The 18380-nt window shown below is 40.4% G+C and overlaps 1 protein-coding gene across 15 annotated transcripts in view; it reads right to left on the bottom strand.

Annotated features, from left to right (window-relative positions):
- ZBBX (zinc finger B-box domain containing) overlaps positions 1–18380 on the bottom strand; it is an 881823-nt gene that overhangs the window by 341495 nt on the left and 521948 nt on the right. For all 15 annotated transcript variants that reach the window (XM_029616113.1, XM_029616112.1, XM_029616111.1 and 12 more), the window contains one exon: positions 6291–6527. In XM_029616113.1, coding sequence (XP_029471973.1) covers positions 6291–6527 — 237 coding nt within the window. The remainder of the gene's footprint in view (positions 1–6290; positions 6528–18380) is intronic.

The following is an 18380-nucleotide window of genomic DNA, read 5'->3' as shown; positions in this document are numbered from 1 at the left end:
TAACATCAGGACTTGCTAGAGACATAAAGTTCTTGGATGTAATAAATGACTGCTTCATGGAGCAATTGGTTCAGGAACCAACAAGAGAGGGAGCTATTTTAGATTTAAATTCTTAGTGGAACGCAGGATTTGGTGAGAAAGGTAACGGTGGTGGGGCCACTTGGCAATAGTGATCATAACATGATCAAATTTAAACTAATAACTGGGAGGGGGACAATAAGTAAATCTATAGCTCTAACACTAAATTTTCAAAAGGGAAACTTTGATGAAATAAGGAAAATAGTTAGAAAAAAACTGAAAGGTGCAGCTGCAAAGGTTAAAAGTGTTGAACAGGCATGGACATTGTTTAAAAATACAATCCTAGACGTGCAGTCCAGGTGTATTCCACGCATTAAGAAAGGTGGAAGGAAGGCAAAACGATTCCCGGCATGGTTAAAAGGTTTTAGCCAAAAAAACATCCTTCAAAAATTGGAAAAAGGATCCATCTGAAGAAAATAGGGTAAAGCATAAGCATTGTCAAGTTAAGTGTAAAACATTGATAAGACAGGCGAAGAGAGAATTTGAACTGAAGTTGGCCATAGAAGCAAAAACTCATAATAAAAACTTTTTAAAATATATCCGAAACAAGAAACCTGTGAGGGAGTCGGTTAGACCGTTAGAGGGGTTAAAGGGGCTCTTAGGGAAGATAAGGCCATTGCAGAAAGACTAAATTAATTCTTTGCTTCTTTGTTTACTAATGAGGATGTTGGGGAGATACCAGTTCCGGAGATGGTTTTCAGGGGTGATGAGTCAGACGAACTAAACCAAATCACTGTGAACCTGGAAGAGGTAGTAGGCCAGATTGACAAACTAAAGAGTAGCAAATCACCTGGACTGGATGGTATGCATCCTAGGGTACTGAAGGAACTCAAAAATGAAATTTCTGATCTATTACTTAAAATTTGTAACCTATCATTAAAATCATCTATTGTACCTGAAGATTGGAGAGTTGCCAATGTAACCCCAATATTTTTTTTAAATTTTTTATTTCTGAATTTTCAATACAAATAAAATATTTGTTTACAACAGAATAGAAACTTGATTAGTCATTAAAGATAACATTCTTACAAAGCTTATAAACCATAAAGTTATTCCATAATGGCTAAACTATAATCTCAAACTTCTCTTATTGGGGGGTTTAGATTTGAGGAATAATAACAACAAATTAAAAGAAGAAATGGTATAGCCCTGAACAAGAGCAGTTAATTTTCTTTAACGATTCTCTATGAGGCACCATTGGCAGAAAAAGAATCAATAAAATCTCTTAAATGCTCAGGTGCAAAGAAAATGTAACAACCACTCCCCTTCCTTACAATACATTTGCAGGGGTAGCGCAACATAAACGTTGCGCCTAAAGAAACTGTCTCCTGCCTCATACTTAAAAAGGTTTTACGCCTTTCTTGAGTGATCTTTGAGATGTCTGGGAACATGCGTATAATTATACCATGAAAGGGGGTGTTTAAATGCTGAAAATACTTAGACATGATTTTGCTGACATCCTGTTCGCAATTAGTGTAACAATCAATGTAGCACATTCAATAATTTCTATTGTAGAGGATTCAAGGAACATAGTAAGATTATCTGCATCAAATTGATTTTGCTCTTGTGGAACATTTTCCCCTAGTGTAACCCCAATATTTAAAAAGGGCTCCAGGGGTGATCTGGGAAACTATAGACCAATGAGCCTGACTTCAGTGCCAGGAAAAATAGTGGAAACTATTCTAAAGATCAAAATCATAAAGCATATAGAAAAACATGGTTTAATGGAACACAATCAACATGGATTTACTCATGGGAAGTCTTGCCTAACAAATCTGCTTCATATTTTTTGAAGGGGTTAATAAACATGTAAATAAAGCTGAACCAGTAGATGTAGTGTATTTGGATTTTCAGAAGGCTTTTGACAAAGTCCCTCATGAGAGGCTTCTAAGAAAACTAAAAAGTCATGGGATAGGAGGTGATGTCCTTTGTGGATTACAAACTAGTTAAAAGACAGGAAACAGAGTAGGATTAAATGGTCAATTTTCTCAGTGGAAAAGGGTAAACAGTGGAGTGCCTCAGGGATCTGTACTTGGACCGGTGCTTTTCAATATATTTATAAATGATCTGGAAAGGAATACGATGAGTGAGGTTATCAAATTTGCGGATGATACAAAATTATTCAGAGTAGTTAAATCAGAAGAGGATTGTGATTGTTATAATCTGGTATGTTTGTGGACCCTGGATCGTACTGAGAGCTGACTCCACCCACAGGGAGGAGCCTGTGTGGACTCACTATGATAGGCATGGCCTCAGCTGAGACAGGCACAGATGTAAGAGACTTAATTATATTGGAAACGTGGATATAACCCACAGGGTGGAGAAAAGACACAGTCCAAAGTAGTAAGGCTGCTCAATGATGATATCCCTGGTAGTGGCCCGCAGAGCGGGGTACACCAGGGAATTCCTCTCGTGGTGATATACCTCTCAGAGTAGATCCGGTAGTGGCCCGCAGTGCAGGGTATGCCGAGGATCAGCGAGTAGTAGTTTAGAGAGGTGCAGGAGATCAGCAGCACAATGTAGATTATGGTACTCACTCCATAGTGTAGAAAATTGGCTGGGATAAGCACGATAGTGGCCTGAGGCTCAGGGTACACCGGCAGTTCCGTCAGCAAGATGGTAGAATTGAGAGTAGCACTCACAAGGCTGAACAGGCAGGGTCCCAATGAGGAAGAATGGATTCTCCAGGCCAGAAGGCCCTCCAAGGAGCGGATAGCCAGAACATAACAAGGACCCCGAGAAGCGGGTACCTAAGGCATTCTAAGTCCAGGAGTTCAGCAACCAGTTCATAGTGAAGCGAAGTGTCTCCAAAGGAGTGGGATAAGCAGGAAGGAAGTCCTTGCTAACTCGTAGGAAGCACAGGCTGGATGGTATAAATACACTTGGCGGGTGACGTCTTGCAGAGTGGACGGTCCCGAGGTTCCTGCCATGACATGAATAAGAGAGGGTCTGGCGTGCGCGCATACCCTAGGTAATCCCCGATTCAAGATGGCGGACGGGATCTCCCACGCCATCCCGGGGATGCCGAGGAAGTCGGTGTTTGCAGGCTGAGGACGCCATTGCTCCAAGAAACGCTGGTGCAGGGAAGAGAGGTGAGCAGCAAAGGTGATACATTACAGGAGGACCTTGCAAGACTGGCAGATTGGGCATCCAAATGGCAGATGAAATTCAATGTGGACAAGTGCAAGGTGTTGCATATAGGGAAAAATAACCCTTGCTGTAGTTACACAATGTTAGGTTCCATATTAGGAGCTACCACCCAGGAAAAAGATCTAGGCATCATAGTGGATAATACTTTGAAATCATCGGCTCAGTGTGCTGCAGCAGTCAAAAAGCAAACAGAATGTTAGGAATTATTAGGAAGGGAATGGTTAAAAAAACAGAAAATGTCATCTGTATCGTTCCATGGTGAGACCGCACCTTGAATACTGTGTACAATTCTGGTCGACGCATCTCAAAAAAGATATAGTTGCGATGGAGAAAGTACAGAGAAGGGCAACCAAAATGATAAAGGGATTGGAACAGCTCCCCTATGAGGAAAGGCTGAAGAAGTTGGGGCTGTTCAGCTTGGAGAAGAGACGGCTGAGGGGGGGGAGGGGGGCTATGATAGAGGTCTTTAAGATCATGAGATGTCTTGAATGAGTAGATGTGAATAGGAAAGTGTATTTCAGATAATAGAAAGACCAGGGGGCATTCCATGAAATTAGCAAGTAGCACATTTAAGACTAATTGGAGTAAATTATTTTTCACTCAACGCACAATTAAGCTCTGGAATTTGATGCCAGAGGACATGGTTAGTGCAGTTAGTGTAGCTGGGTTCAAAAAAGGTTTGGATAAGTTCTTGCAGGAAAAGTCCATTAATTGCTATTAATCAAGTTTACTTAGCTAATAGCCACTGCTATTAATTGCATCAGTGGCATGGGAGCTTCTTGGTGTTTGGTACTTGCCAGGTTCTTGTGACCTGGTTTGGCTTCTATTGGAGACAGGATGCTGGGCTTGATGGACCCTTTATCTGACCCAGCAGGGCAATTTCTTATGTTCTTATGTTCTTACGCTTCCAATGCTGCCTCTCTTAGAGCAGGGCTGGAGGCGCCAGAAGCAGAGCAGAGGGTCCCTTGTTCCCGGCAATATCGGGAGTGTCAGGGCGAAGTGTGCTATCCTTGCGGTTGGGAAGGAGGGAAGGGAGGGGCAGGCTGATATTTCAATTTATAAAACACTGGCATAGGGGGATTCTGCACCATTTAAAGGTTTTGAGATGTGAGGAGAACTTGGCCTGATTGGGTCTTTATAAGATATTTTTTCGGGGGAAGAGGGATTGACTTGCTGACATCTTTATTTGTTTGCTTTTGATTCTTTCTGACAGTATTACTTAACAGGATACTTATTAAAGATATCCAGTTAAGTAGCACGTTATCCAGTCACACAAGACCGGATAACTTTAGAACTGTTCGAAAGCAGGTCTAAAGTTATCCAGCTAATCTAGATGGATATATATTCAGCTCAGATAGTTGGATAACTCAAACCCTTTCATGAATAACACCCCTGAAATGCCCCTTTTTTCCGGCTAAATTATAGCTGGATTACTTATCCAGCTATAATTTAGATGGCTGAGTGGCTGAATACACCACATTTGCCATTTAAATGGATAACTTGTGAGTTATCCATCTAAATGGCTTTTGAATATCTACCTATACATTCCCATTAGTGCTGAAGTAAATTAAAAATAAAAAGGACTTTTATTTTAAATAGATGCAGTTTCCAAAATCAAAGCTTTACATAATAATTGCAGTGTTTAAATATACTACAAGGTATTTACAAGGTAAATTTCAGGCTGAATTGCACTATCCCAAAATGAATGCACACTCACCAAACTTGCTCACCCCAAGATTAATGGAGTAGAGGAAACTTCATCAGTTTATTTAATGCCACAAATCACCATAAAGTCACCAATACATCTTTTGAGCAGCAGGGTACCCCCAACAAGGTAAAGTGAAGGCTACAGGAAGACAGCCATATTGTTAGTGGCATGTATTTGCATGTAAGGTGATTTCTGGCACTCTCATGTGTCCAAAACAATGCTGCATAATGCCCTACTTCCTTTTTATCTAGATTTTCCTGCTCCATCTTCATAAGTTCCCTCCCCATCAGCATTCTCCCCATAAATTCCCCTCTCCTCCTCTTCAGAATCTTTCCTTACTTGCTTCAGATTTGTATTGCTTCTCTACTTTCAGCCCCAGGTTTCCCCCTCACAGCTTTTTCACCTTTCTTCTGCTCTTTTTTCCTTCATTTCTTTGCTTAGATTTAAAAAGCAAATAGATAAATCTCTCTGTTCCAAAGTTCTCCCACTTATCCTATACCTCTTATGTCTTTTTGTAGTATCAGATTACAGTCAAGCTCAACAGGGTCTTCTTTCCTTACTGATTCTGCCAAGCCCATCCCCTTGGCTGTGATTTTGGTAGATACATGGTAGGTGTCATGATATAATTGTGGATGCTGGGCTATGTAAAGGGTCACTATTGGGTGGCATGGGGGGAATGAATTTGGCAGTAAAGAAGAAGATTACTGAGAGAATCAAGTTGTCATGAGTACTGGTGTCAACAGTAAAAGTTCCTGTTTTAGTGAATCACCTCTAATTTCTTCTTTGAGGTCATGGCCGATTCCTACGTCACTAGGAAAAACATGAATTCATGTACTTCATTAATTAGCTGGCATGCCTGTGCTGAAGTTACTTGTTATATGGTTGCCGGTGGTGAGCTGGCAACTCACAATTTCGTGACCTGATATTCTCTAAAAATTCTGCTTAGCCAAAATACAAGTGGTGAACTAGTCAATGAAAATGAAGGTGGTAAACTTCTCAGTAATTATACATCTATGTCAAAAAAACGTTTTCACATTGAAAAATTATGCAGCTTTCTTCCTTTAAGATATTTTATTGGATGTCATTGAAATTAGATTTCAGTTATCTCCTGTAATTAATTTGATTGTTTCATGCTTGGTAATTTAATTCCTGAAACTTCAGTATATACTTTCATTTATATACGTTTCAGCTCTATTTGAGCATACTTTAGATGAACATGAGCCTCACATAGTATTTCTTAAACCCATCTGGCAAAATACAATATCCATAAAATTATTAATTGCACATTTCAGTATATCATACCCAAGAAAAAAAAAGAAAGAAAAGTAGACATTTTTATTATACATTTATTTACCTGCATGAATATTTAATATATTTAATTCTTTTTCCAAACCAGCTATTGTTTGTTGATCAGCAGCCTCATCCAGCAAAGGATCATCTTGTTCTGTTACATCAATGGATTCAATTTCTGAAATTTCAATAGCAGCTCTAGATAATGGTCGTGTAGCAGCAGTTTTTGGTCTAGGGCTTGGAGAACTTCTGGAACATTGCCTACCAGGATTTGCTGACAAACATCTTGGAGAGCTGTACCCTAAAATTAGTATTAAAAAAAAAAAAATTGATTCAATCTAATTACTAGTCTTAAATTTAATTAAAGGATCTGTGTAGGCATCCACATAGAGGTGTAGTGTGTGTGTGTGTGTGTGTCTGTGTAAACTGCTCTATTGTAATTACAGGAAAACATTCCAAAAAGAAAAAAAAGCACTGATGTGAAATTTATTATTAAAACATATTCTTTATTCATATACCATATGAATACCATATACCATACACAATAAAATAAATGAACAGTACCTGATATAGTAATAACTAATTCATATCTAGTGTAATGCATTAAGTTCAATTACAAAAACGATGCACTAATATATTTTCGAGGGATATGAATACCGTTAATAAATGAATAAGATATCATCTCTATCGAGACTTTTATGCCAAGTTGTTATCATTCAATATCTTCATAAGGAGGCTATCTCTAACCAATTATTGCTTGAAAATTTCTCAAAAACAAATTCTTACCACCAATGAAAGTATTTTCAGGAAGAAGAGGAAGGTTTCATACAATTTCATTATATCACTGCATCCAGCAGTGTATAGCAATTCTAATCATGAACCAACCTCCTCCAACCCGTTGCTGGGTTTTTTTAAATATATTTTTAGCGTGTGTAAATTTATAGTGAGTAATGTGAAGTAAAAAAACTCTTTTGTTAACTATATCTCACCAAACCGGTTTTTCTATGAGATATTTTTTCTGTTATCACAAGATGCCGAACTATTACCAAAAACGCCGACACATATGTTTTTTCGTAGTGCAGGAAAACTTCCCTTCAACTTATCTATATGTGGATTCATTAGTCATGTCCAAGTCCATGTCCCAACAGGGCATTGTTTCGAATCCTCGATTCTTCGTCAGGGGACGAGATTATATAGTCCAGTAATTGGTGATGTTCGGCATTTCCTCAAGTTTTAACCCGCCATTGATCTGGTCGCCATTTTAATTTAAATGTCCAGGTGAGCGTGAGTCTTATATCCGTACCTACTACTCCAAATCTAACCAATCCTAAAACACGTTGATGACGTGGTCTCTATGAGATTGCCCTGATGGTGTGCCTACGGACCTCCTTACTCTTCTATTACGCATGATGGAACATCTTAAAGTGTACACACCATGTTGTTAAACCTTTTTTCCAAAAAATACTCATGTGATGGCGTTTATAACACATTTTGTATCAAAGAAACATGGTGTTTATGTTCATTAAATGAGGGTGTTCCATTCTAATTTCTCATTCAGTCCCTGTGGGAATTGCGTACCCAATGTAAAAATCCAGTAAGCTTCCCTCAAATCCAGCATATGTCTGCAATCTCCCCCACACGAAGTTGTCAACACTTGGTCAATGATAGTCCACTTAATTTGTGTAAATGAATGTTCATATTGAATACAATGAGATACTATTGGGGCTGTTGAATTTAAATTGAATTTAAAATTATTTTTTTCAAAGATGCAATCGCCGCCTATTAGCGTCATATCTTTAGTACATAATCCATCTAAATGGAATCCTTCTGGTCCGATGGACCCCATCATAAAGACATACCAACAAATGATCTTACGTGATCTCAGCCAATACGAAGAGAGTAATCCCAAATGGAGATACAACTTGCCACAGTCATTAAGGACTGCATTAAAATCATTGGCACAATCAACAGATTTAATAATAAAACCCGCCGAGAAAGGCAGTGCCATTGTACTACAGAACAAAATCGACTATGATACAGCAATGATTCATCATGTGAGTGATCAGAAATATTAATGTGTCTTGACTGTCGATCCGACAGAGGGGTTAAGCAAACAAATAACATCATTGGTGGAAGCTACAGTAGTATTGACAGATAAGGAGCGGAGTTTTCTTATAGTTCCCCATCCTAGGATCCCGGTTATATATGCCGTACCTAAAATCCATAAAAACATTTTGAAACCTCCGATACGACCTATAGTATCTTTAAACAGTGCTGTCCTTGAACCTCCGGCGATATTTTTGGATCGTATTCTTCAACCGTATGTACAAGAGATGCAATCTTATACAAAGGACACCATTCATTTTTTACAACAGATCCAACAGGTGTCATTGGATCCACAGAAACAGTACTAGGGATGTGAATCGTGCTTCGGATGATTGAAAATATCGTCGATATTTTCAAAATCGTCAAAATCAGGGGCTCCCCCAAAACGATAGAAAAACCCTACGATATTGATCGTGGGGGTTCCCTTATCATTTTGGGGGAGAGCGGGGAAAACGGCACACAAAAATAACCCCTAAACCCACCCTGACCCTTTAAAACTAACCCCTTAGCTTCCCCCACCCTCCCGACACCCCCAAAAACTTTTTATAGGTACCTAGTGGTCCAGTGGGGGTCCTGGGAGCGATCTCCTGCTCCAGGCCGCCCTCCTGCTCCCGGGCCGTCGGCTGCCACTAATCAAAATGGCGCCATGTGACAGGGTATCCGTGTCATTGGCCGGACCCTGTCACATGGTAGGAGCACTGGATGGCCGGCGCCATCTTGTGCTCCTACCATGTGACAGGGGCTGACCAATGGCACCGGTAGCCCCTGTGACATAGTAAGGGCAAAGGCTATCGGTGCCATTTTGATTACTGGCAGCCGATGGCCCGAGTGCAGGAGTTCGCTCCCGGACCCCGGCTGGACCACCAGGGGCTTTTGACAAGTCTTGGGGGACCCTCCTCACCCCCACAAAACTTGCCAAAAGTCCAGCAGGGGTCCGGGTTTGCAAGTTTAGGGATCCCTGTTGGCACATACAACTGCCAACTTATACATGGCACAATTTGAAAAAACATACATCTACACATCAGACTGGTGGCAAGATATCATTATGTGGAGTCGTTATATTGATGACATTTTTTTCATTTGGAAAGGGTCTGAGGACCGGTTGAAAATATGTTGCACTTGGATAAACACCTTAAATCATTATTTACAGTTCACGGCAGAATGTTCTAATCAAACAATAACATTTTTGGATGTCTCAATAACATGTCAGCGGGACACACTGGCCACTACAGTATTCAGGAAACCCACAGACCGGAACAATTTACTCAGGTTTCATAGTCATCATGCCTATTCATTCAAATGTGGGTTACCCACGAGTCAATATTTCCAGATACGAAGGATTTGCTCTACATCCTCTGAGTATGAAATTCAAGCGGAGAAACTTAAGAGAAGATTTTTGCAACGTGGATATCCACAAAAAATAGTAAAACGTGCTTACAAACGGGCCAAATATTCTGATAGGCAAGCCTTGTTAACATACAAGCCTAAAAAACAGGAACCCAATTTGGTATGTGTGTTAAAACAAACCACGGTGTTTTCAGCCATTTCCACAGCCATCAGAAGACATTGGCATAAATTGGGGATTACAATATATTTCAAGAACCGCCATTGATAGTAACATCACGGGGTAACAATATTAAAGATCATTAAGTACACGCACAAGCAAAGACGTATGTGGATCAAGATAACAGCCATTTCAAATGTGGTCATGTAGTTATTGCAATAATTACATTGAGGGTCATGTATGGGAAGATTCAGTATCTGGGTATAGAGTGACATGGAAATCTCATACTACTTGTAATTCAAGTTATGTGATATATGCTCTACTCTGTAATTGTCCCAAAGTGTACATTGGGAGAACAACTAAAAACATGAGAGTAAGATTAAATGAGCATAAGTCCCACTTACATACCCAGAATCTAACAGCCCCGATAGTATCTCACTGCATTCAATATGAACATTCATTTAAACAAATTAAGTGGACTATCATTGACCAATTTATGACAACTTTGGTATACATCCTAGGGTAGTGAAAGAACTCAAAAATGAAATTTCTGATCTATTAGTTAAAATTTGTAACATATCATTAAAATCATTCATTGTACCTGAAGACTGGAGGGTGGCCAATGTAACCCCAATATTTAAAAAAGGCTCCAGGGGCGATCCAGGAAACTATAGACCAGTGAGCCTGACTTCAGTGCCGGGAAAAATAGTGGAAACTATTATCAAGATTAAAATCGTAGAGCATATAGAAAGACATGGTTTAATGGAACACAGTCAACATGGATTTACCCAAGGGAAGTCTTGCCTAACAAATCTGCTTCATTTTTTGAAGGGGTTAATAAACATGTGGATAAAGGTGAACAGATAGATGTAGTGTATTTGGATTTTCAGAAGGCGTTTGACAAAGTCCCTCATGAGAGGCTTCTAAGAAAACTAAAAAGTCATGGTATAGGAGGCGATGTCCTTTCGTGGATTGCAAACTGGTTAAAAGACAGGAAACAGAGTAGGATTAAATGGTCAATTTTCTCAGTGGAAAAGGGTAAACAGTGGAGTGCCTCAGGGATCTGTACTTGGACCGGTGCTTTTCAATATATATATATATATATATATATATATATATATATATAAATGATCTGGAAAGGAATACGATGAGTGAGGTTATCAAATTTGCGGATGATACAAAATTATTCAGAGTAGTTAAATCACAAGTGAATTGTGATACATTACAGGAGGACCTTGCAAGACTGGAAGATTGGGCATCCAAATGGCAGATGAAATTTAATGTGGACAAGTGCAAGATGTTGTATATAGGGAAAAATAACCCTTGCTGTAGTTACACGATGTTAGGTTCCATATTAGGAGCTACCACCCAGGAAAAAGATCTAGGCATCATAGTGGATAATACTTTAAAATAGCTCAGTGTACTGTGGGAGTCAAAAAAGAAAACAGAATGTTGGGAATTATTAGGAAGAGAATGGTTAATAAAACGGAAAATATAATAATGTCTCTATATCGCTCCATGGTGAGACCGCACCTTGAATACTGTGTACAATTCTGGTCGCTGCATCTCAAAAAAGATACAGTTGCGATGGAGAAGGTACAGAGAAGGGCAACCAAAATGATAAAGGGGATGGAACATCTCCCCTATGAGGAAAAGCTGGAGAGTTTAAGGCTGTTCAGCTTGGAGAAGAGACGGCTGAGGGGGATATGATAGAGGTCTTTAAGATCATGAGAGGTCTTGAACGAGTAGGTGTGAATTGGTTATTTATACTTTCAAATAATAGAAGGACTAGGGGGCATTCCATGAAGTTAGCAAGTAGCACATTTAAGACTAATCAAAGAAAATTCTTTTTCACTCAATGCACAATAAAGCTCTGGAATTTGCTGCCAGAGGATATGGTTAGTGCAGTTAGTGTAGCTGGGTTCAAAAAAGGTTTGGATAAGTTCTTGGAGGAGAAGTCCATTAACGGCTATTATTCAAATTTACTTAGGGAATATCCACTGCTATTAATTGCATCAGTAGAATGGGATCTTCTTAGTGTTTGGGTAATTGCCAGGTTCTTGTGGCCTGGATTGGCCACTGTTGGAAACAGGATGCTGGGCTTGATGGACCCTTGGTCTGACCCAGTATGGCATGTTCTTATGTTAGTCTAAAAGTAGCCATAGTTTGCCCCTTCTTAACCAAAACACATTTAGATGCTGCTAAACCTGAAAATTACAGACCTTCTCCAATCCACCTGAACTATCAAAAATCCTTGAGAAGGTTGTCCATGGACAACTTACTAACTTTCTTGAAAAAAAAACCCTAGTATTACACCCTAAGCACTCAGCTTTTCAAAAGGTTTTTGTACTGAAACAGCCCTTACTGCACTGATTTTGGAAATCAGTTTAAATTTGGACAAAGGTCTTGCTGTCTGAATTGTTTCTCTCGACATAAGTGCTGACTTGGACACAATTGACCATTAGCTTCTTCTCAACTGTCTATTCAACATTGGTATTCAGGAGTCTTCCCTTCTCTGGTTCAAATCCTTCCTAGAACAAAGAATATTCCAAATACTTTGAAATTCATCAATGTCATCTATTCACTCACTTACTTGTGGGTATCCCAGGGCTCAGCCCTTTCTCCTACTTTTTTCAATTTGTTTATCTCTCCACTCGCAACTTTGATACAATGTCTTGGTTTCACCAGCTACATTTATGCAGATGATGTTCAGGTTCTTGCTAGTATTGATTTTAAAAAAGGGGACTCTCTTGATAAATTCAATATTTGCCTTTCTGAGATGGCCACTTGGCTTCGGTCCTCTAAACTTAAAATTAATCCTGAAAAATCTGAGGCTGTTTGGTTCATCAGAAATAGTGATCCAGTGGACTAACTCTTATACCTCTGAAGAACACAGTAATTTCTTTAAGGGTTGAACTAGACTCTTCACACAAATTCTCTTCACAAGTTTCAAATCCTAGTTCAGCAATCCTATTTTTTCTTACCATTCATTAGAACACTAAAACTGTTTTTAGAAATTAAGGAAGATGCTCACCTATTCTCTTATACTCAATAGACTAGACTATTGAAATGCCATACTACATGGACTCTCTTCCAACCAAGTTCGCAGATTTTAAACAGTAAAATAATCTTCAGTAAGAGGAAATGTGATCACATTACGCCACTTCTCATCGAACTTCATTGGCTTCCAGTGATTTATAGAATTCAATTCAAGATTGGCTGTCTAACTTTCAAGGTCTTTAGCTGGGGTACACATTCATATTTGGCCAATCTTCTTCTCCCATATTTGTCTGCACATACTCTATGTTCCTCATAACTAGAGCTTCTAGTTCTCCCTTCACCTAAACTGATAAGACTGGAACACACTCATGAAATCTGCTTTTCTTATCTGGCGCCCAGACTTTGGAACTCTTTTTCTTTGGTGTTACACCTTGAAAAAAACATGTCAAATTTAGGAAGTCCCTTAAAACTTTCCTTTTCATAATGACCTTGTAAGACAAATTTTTCTCTGATTTTACAGATATCTATGTTCTAAGTATTAATACAGATATTAATGTTACTTTCTACAGTTTACTATAGTTTGTATCTGTTTTTTAATCTTCTATTTTCATTGTTTTTTAAGTCAATTTTTTAATGTTAATTTTAGTTTTAGATTTTGAATCTATAATTTGTATTGCTTACTTTTAGCTTTGATGTACGATATGTTTATTTTTTTTAATTTCTGTACATCGCATTGATATACTTAAGTAAGATTACGATTCATCAAGCCTAATAAATAATAATATAATACAGATCTTCAGATACCTGAAAGATTTTAATAATGTACAAACTTTGAACAATTTCTGATGAAAAGAAACATAGAACTAGGAGTCATGAAATAAAACTCCAGGGGGGACAACTCATAACCAACATCTGGAAATATTTCTTCACGGAGAGGGTGGTGGATGCCTGGAATGCCCTTTCAGAGGAGGTGTGAAGACAAGAACAGTCAAAGAATTCAATTCAGCATGGGATAAACACTGTGGATCTCTAAAGGTTAGAGGAAAGAAATAAAGAAAAGGTGCAAGGGGGTAACCTGTACGGAGCAGCAGTTACTACCCTTAACTGAATCATGGGGATTACTACCCTTAACCAATAAGCCTTGATGCTTTTAAAACAACTGCAACATTGCTCTCTGCTTTGATGGCAGGGGGAAAAAGGGGAATTGGATTCAGACAACAACCAACGAAGGCCCTGACTTTTACAGTCTGGGATACTGATAATCATGGGGATAACATGTATGGAGTGGCAGTTGAAAGCATGGGGATTACTACCCTTAACCAATAAGCCTTGTGCTTTTGATGCAACTGCAACATCATTCTCTGCTTTGATAGCAGGGGGGAAAAAGAGGAATTTGATTCAGATGACAACCAACATGGGCCCTGACCAAGCTACCATCCTGATGATGGCAACCAAGGAGATCTGTGCTGGTCCAGAGGGGAAACATCCGAGAAGAACTCAGAATGGACAGAGACAACCTCTTGATCTTCAGATTCATGAATAGACTCACCTGGGGAAGGAGAATCCATCACTTCATGGAGAAGACTTACTCCCAACATTAGAAGCTCTCGTAGTGAAGTAGGCACTGGTGTGGAACTTGGAGAAAGCCAGCTATGTGGGAACATTTCCTTCATCTTGATCAGGCGAATATTCTAATCTCCTTCTTTGGGATCTTGGGCTTAAGCAGCAAAAAAATTCTTCACTAGCTCCAATAAGTTAGGCTCGGACTGGCTGGGGCAACCTCCAAGCCAGAGGCAGAGGAGAGAGAAACCCTTTTCAGAAATTCAAATTGGCTCATTCTTACTCAGGGTTGCTGGTAAAGCTTAAGCAGTACTTAGCACCACTGCTGCTCCTAGTGTAACAGGATGAGATGAGCAGATGAGAGATGGTACCTAGTGTAACTGCAGCTGGCTCCAAGGTATTCCATGTTGGTTGATCAACAACTCCTATTGGCTAGCACCCACCTCCACAAATGGCACCAGTAGTTCTTTCCACACAATGATACCCATCAGGTGTTGCACCGGAAGGTGACCCTTGGGCCGAGGTGGGGTTGACGCAACCTACGGGTCTCCACCGTCGGCAGGCAGAGTGGGCTGATAGACAGAGGCCGCTGGAGCTTCATCTATACCAGTCCTCGTTCCCTGCAGGTTGAGCCTTTGGGTGCCAGGGCCGGCAGGACTTAGGTGGGCCTCTGTGTGTAGTCAAAGGAAGAGTTGGTTCAGCACAGAGACAGCAGATGAGAGATGGTACATTCTTATTCTGGACTGGATAATGTCCTGGAAACTTGGGCACCAATGGAATGGAGGCAGACAGAGGGCGCTCAAGCAAAAGCAGGCTGAAGCCTGAAGAAACCACGTCCAGGGAGTAAGCTGGAGAGGCATCCAAAGGCAGGCTTGAGTCACGGCTGGCGGCAATCTGAAGGCAGTAGCAAGCAAGGCTGAGGTCTGATCATGGAGATGGTCAAGAGTGTAGTCAGGCAAAGCGGAGGTCTGGATCTGGAGATAGGCAATAGCGTAGTCAGGTGATGCAGAGGTCTGGGTCTGGAGAGAGTCAATGGCATGGTCAGGCGAAGCGGAGGTCCTGGCTTGGAGACAGTCAATAGCGTGGTCAGGCAAAGCAAAGTCAATGTCTATTAATCAATCCGAAGAATGAAGGAAGGTAGGAACAAGGAGACAGGAACCAGAAACAACGAAGAACAAGAACGCAGGGATGAGACGAATCTCTAGGAGGCAACGAGTACTCGACCAGCGAGGTGACCAGTGGAAAAGGCAACACTAGGGAGCGTAGCCTGAACTTAAATACTGTAGTTAAGTTGACATCATCATCCAGGGCTGCGGCTAGGTTCCGCCACGGTCCCTACTTAAGAATCAATGGTGCGCGTGCCTAGGGAGGGGCGCAGCGCGAGTAGCAGCTTCTCTCCGCGGGCCATGCAGAGAGGCCCGATGAGCAGTGATAGCAGGACCAGGAACCCCCAGAGACTGTGGCAGAGCCGGTAAGTCTCAATACCATCCCTGGATCAACTCTTCGGTTACACACACATACCTTTATGCATACTGAGCCTCAGGAAATTTTATAATAGACATTTATATGCATAAAATTATGTTTTATATATTAAATGACTTTGAAATTATCAGCTCTATATGTCTAAACTTGCATAAGGACTATGGTGTTAGTTATAAATGCACTGAATATGTTAAAAGGTCACCAATCAAATGATACTAAGTTGTTAAAGAACCAACTCTTCATGAGAAAATTCAGTATTATACATTAAAATCTGAAAGCTTAAATTCAAGAAACCCACAAGCAGTTCCATTAATTAATGTAGTCACCAAAAGATTCCCATAGCATGCTTTTAAGCATATTACAGAGTAATGCAATGACAAAGGTAATAATTTTAAAAACAGAACAAATGTTAGAAGTTCATTATTATGGAACATTCAACGATAGAGTAATGATGTGGAAAAACATTTGCAATTTCCATAGTAACACTTTCTTTTTTACACAAGACGGATGGCAGCAGTATAACATAGACATGATTCATGAGGTCCCTGCAGCAAAAGCTATAATGAACTAGATACACCAAACAATTATACTAGATTCATAGAGAAAATATAGCAGATTCTGGAAATACCTGAAAACTTAAAAAGATAAAACACTGACTCTAAACCAACAGATGCATATTTTAGATACTTTTGGTGTTGTTCATATAGCATGCCTCATGTTGCACTATAGTACTCCTATTTAATAAACATTAAAGCATACTATATAATATGTTGACTAGCACAGAGGTTTCAAAAAGAAAAAACTGCTTACCTGTACAGGTGTTCTCAGAAGCCAAGATAACATCATCCAACAGCCCAGTTGGAGAAGATTATTTAAAAGTTTCAGGAAGCTTTTGGCAACTCTACTGAGCATAGGTGGTCTGTCCTGTGTCATGGCATCACATGGGGTCTCTTTCAGTTCTTAATATAGTTAAACTGGAATAGAACCAATCCCAAGGGTAGATGGGTTCTATGATGAGTTGCATCTTGCTATCCTTGGAGAATACCTGTTACAGGAAAGCAACTTTCACTTTCTCCAAGGAAAGCAGGATGTAAAATCCTCACAGCTGGGGAAATGCATAGATACAGGCTGCCTTTAATTAAAAAGGGGAAAATATAACCAGAAAAAGAGTGCCAACAGGCAACTATTTTTAGGTGGCAACAAGACATTTTTGTCATATTCACTTTTTGTCATTATTTTTTTTAGGCAATTTTGAAACAAAGTATAAAAAAAAAATTTGAAATATAAAATGATCTAGAGGGAATGGAGTTGATTTCTAAACCTCAAATAGACCCCGCAAGACAGATTAACGAAAGCTACTTTTGCATTTGGAATCCAATGAGATGTGAACATGTAGACTGAACTCCATGTTGCAGCTTTACAAATTTCTTCTACGGAGGTCGATCTCAAGTGGACCACCAATGTTGCCATGACTCTGAGGGCTATATTCAGCCACTGTCTGGCTTGCAAGTTTAGCAAGATAAACTTATCTGGCGAACTTTGTCGGGATATTAGTTGACTACCTTAAAGTTAAAATTCCACCATCGACTTCATTGGCAGTGCTGCTCGGCTCTGGGAGCTTCTCCTGCCACTGAGGAGCCTTTTTGTCTTGCCCTATCTTTGTTTAATTTATTTTTCCTCCTTTCACCAGTTAGGGCTGAATCTCCACCCACTGCTGAGGTCATAAGTCGGGGCTAGAAACTGAAGTCAGTTAAAATTCCACCATTGACTTCAGTGGCTGCTGCTCGGCTTTGGGAGCTCCTCCTGCCACTAAATAGTAGGGATGTGAATTGTTTTTTGACGATTTAAAACAATCGTCAGATATATTTTAAATCGTCAAAAATCGTTAGAGCCACGATACAACAGCAATTCCCCCGATTTATCGTCAAAAAATCGTAAATCGGGGGAGGGTGGGAAAACCGGCACCCTAAAACCCACCCCGACCCTTTAAAACAAATCCCCCACCCTTCCGAATCCCCCCTTATGACATAATGAGGGCAAAGGTAGCGCCGGCGCCATTTTGAATATTGGCAATACGGTCCGCGTGCAGGAGGTTGCTCCCGGACCCCTGCTGGACTTTTGGCAAGTCTTGTGGGGGTCAGGAGGCCCCTCCCAAGCTGGCCAAAAGTCCCTGGGGGTCCAGCGGGGGTCCGGGAGCGATCTCCTGCACTTGTGATGTCGGGTACCAGGAACCAAAATGGCGCCGGCGCTACCTTTGCCCTGTCACATGGTAAGGGCAAAGGGCCACCGGCGCCATTTCTATTAACGCAGCTGTGGCCCGAGAGCGGGAGATCGCGCCGGGACCCCCCCACTGGACCCTCAGGTAATTTAAAACATTTTGGGGGGCTTTGGGAGGGTGGGGGATTTGTTTTAAAGGGTCGGGGTGGGTTTTAGGGTTGTTTTGGTGTGCCGGTTTCCCGCCCTCCTCCCTCCCCAGATAAAATGATTTTTTAACCAAAAAAA

Source organism: Rhinatrema bivittatum, chromosome 9, assembly GCF_901001135.1.
Source record: "Rhinatrema bivittatum chromosome 9, aRhiBiv1.1, whole genome shotgun sequence".
Taxonomy (NCBI): domain Eukaryota; kingdom Metazoa; phylum Chordata; class Amphibia; order Gymnophiona; family Rhinatrematidae; genus Rhinatrema; species Rhinatrema bivittatum.
This window is presented reverse-complemented; position numbering and strand designations above follow the sequence as displayed.